This window comes from Sorex fumeus, unplaced genomic scaffold (genome assembly GCF_029834395.1).
Source record: "Sorex fumeus unplaced genomic scaffold, SorFum_2.1 ptg000043l, whole genome shotgun sequence".
Classification (NCBI taxonomy): domain Eukaryota; kingdom Metazoa; phylum Chordata; class Mammalia; order Eulipotyphla; family Soricidae; genus Sorex; species Sorex fumeus.
The window spans coordinates 4560794-4562625 of NW_026606100.1; the positions used below are offsets into that span (position 1 = coordinate 4560794).

Below are 1832 nucleotides of genomic sequence, written 5' to 3' on the forward strand. Positions count from 1 at the left end.
AATTTTAATAAAAGGTAAAGGTAAAGGCCCTCCCGTTGATCGTCGATTTGCTCGAGCGGGCCCAGTAACGTCTCCATTGGAGACTTTGTTGTTACTGTGTCTGGCATATCGAATACTCTCGGTAGCTGGCCAGGCTCTCCGAGAGGGGCGGAGGAATCGAACTCGGGTCAGCCATGTTGGCTGCTTGTAAGGCGAACGCCCTACCCGCTGTGCTAAGTTTTAACTCTTACACTTGAAACAAAGCCTTAAAATGACTGATTGGTTCAAGGGTCTCGTGGGGAAACTAATCTGTAACAAAAACTTGGCATTGCGCGGCGCGGCCCTCACAGCAGCAGGCACTTCTTCTTCCGCTTCTTGACGGGCGGCGGGCAGAGCACGGCGTGGATGGCCTCGTCGAACACTGTCTTCAGGCCCCGCTGCGTGAGCGCCGAGCACTCCAGGTACTTGACGGCACCGATCTCCTTGGCCATGGCCAGGCCCTGCGGGTAGGTGATGGGCGTCAGCTTCTTCTCTTTAAGCTTCTCGATCGTGTCTTTGTCATCCCGGAGGTCGAGCTTGGTGCCCACCAGGATGATGGGGGTTTTGGGACAGTGATGTCGTACTTCGGGGTACCACTTCGCACGCACATTCTCGAAGGACGCAGGACTCACGAGAGAGAAGCAGATGAGGAACACATCCGTCTGCGGGTAGGACAGGGGGCGCAGTCTGTCGTAGTCCTCCTGCCCAGCCGTATCCCACAGGCCCAAGTTCACGGGCTTCCCATCGACCATAACATTGGCAGAATAGTTGTCGAAGACGGTGGGGATGTACTCTCCGGGGAAGGCATTGGTCGTGTAGCTGATCAGGAGACACGTCTTACCCACGGCGCCGTCTCCCACCACCACACACTTGATGGCCTGCATCTGGGCCGCCGGGGGGCCGCGTTCGCGGCGGGCGGGCGGGCGCGGGACGGGGCGCGGGGGGCGGCGCGCGGCGGCGGGCGCGGTGCGCGGGGGGCCGGGGCGCGGGGCACGCCGCCTCGCCCTCCGCGGACTGGAAGCCGAAGGCCAGCAGCGGCCACCACCCAAGGCGGAGGAAAACTCTCCATGGAATATTTTAAAAGAAGCTTTTAAATGTTCGTAAAGTTAATATGCTGTGACTTCTACTTGAAGCACTGTTCTGTTTAGTAAAGGCAACACTCTGATTCTTTATTCCTAGTTTTAAAAGTTTGTATGCTTCTTTGGAATCACACACTTGGATTCAATGTAGATCTTCTATAAAAGAGTAGCCCTTTACATCCTGAGAAAGGCGTAGCATCTTTCTCTTTAGGAGCTTAGAAGATACAAACAAGTCATAAATACATTCGTTGTAAATCTCAGAGAAAGAAATCCAAATAGAAAACTTTATGCTATCATCCATGTTCAAGCAGGACTGTTCACAATCTTTCATAAATTCTTCAAACTCTGAAGGATTCAAAGAGTTTGTCAAACTCCCATGAAGAGCATCATAACTGTCATTATGCATAGCAGCCTTTTTCATTTGCCGAAGCAATGCACTTTTGCTAGTAACTTCTTTCTCTCGATCTGGTGACAATCGTAAATATTCTCTGGATCTATGTGGTTTAAGATTCATCTTAGTATATAGTCTTCCCCTAAGAGTGTCAAATAGTACATTCAAAGTCCGAGGCAGGATGCCAACATTCTCTTCTGTGCCCTGAAAAGTATATGTTTTTCCAGAATTTGTTAGCCCGTAAGTAAAAATCAGCCGACTTTCTCCTTTCAAGAGGTCTTTTCTTTGCTGCATAGTACAATCTCGGAAGAATTCCTTCTGTGCAGTTTTTGGGCCAAAAACCT

General features: G+C 50.9%; 1 protein-coding gene across 1 annotated transcript; it reads right to left on the reverse strand.

Annotated features, from left to right (window-relative positions):
• Positions 1-232: 232 nt before the first annotated feature.
• LOC130029695 (ras-related C3 botulinum toxin substrate 1-like) lies at positions 233-980 on the reverse strand. The gene has a single exon (XM_056120718.1). It carries the CDS (start codon positions 900-902, stop codon positions 324-326), a length of 579 nt encoding a protein of 192 aa, XP_055976693.1. The 5' UTR covers positions 903-980; the 3' UTR covers positions 233-323.
• Between the last annotated feature and the right edge of the window lie 852 nt (positions 981-1832).

Bases quoted from the DNA above. Each gene is read 5' to 3' on its own strand.
- LOC130029695 (XM_056120718.1), bottom strand. From the start codon at position 902: ATGCAGGCCATCAAGTGTGTGGTGGTGGGAGACGGCGCCGTGGGTAAG.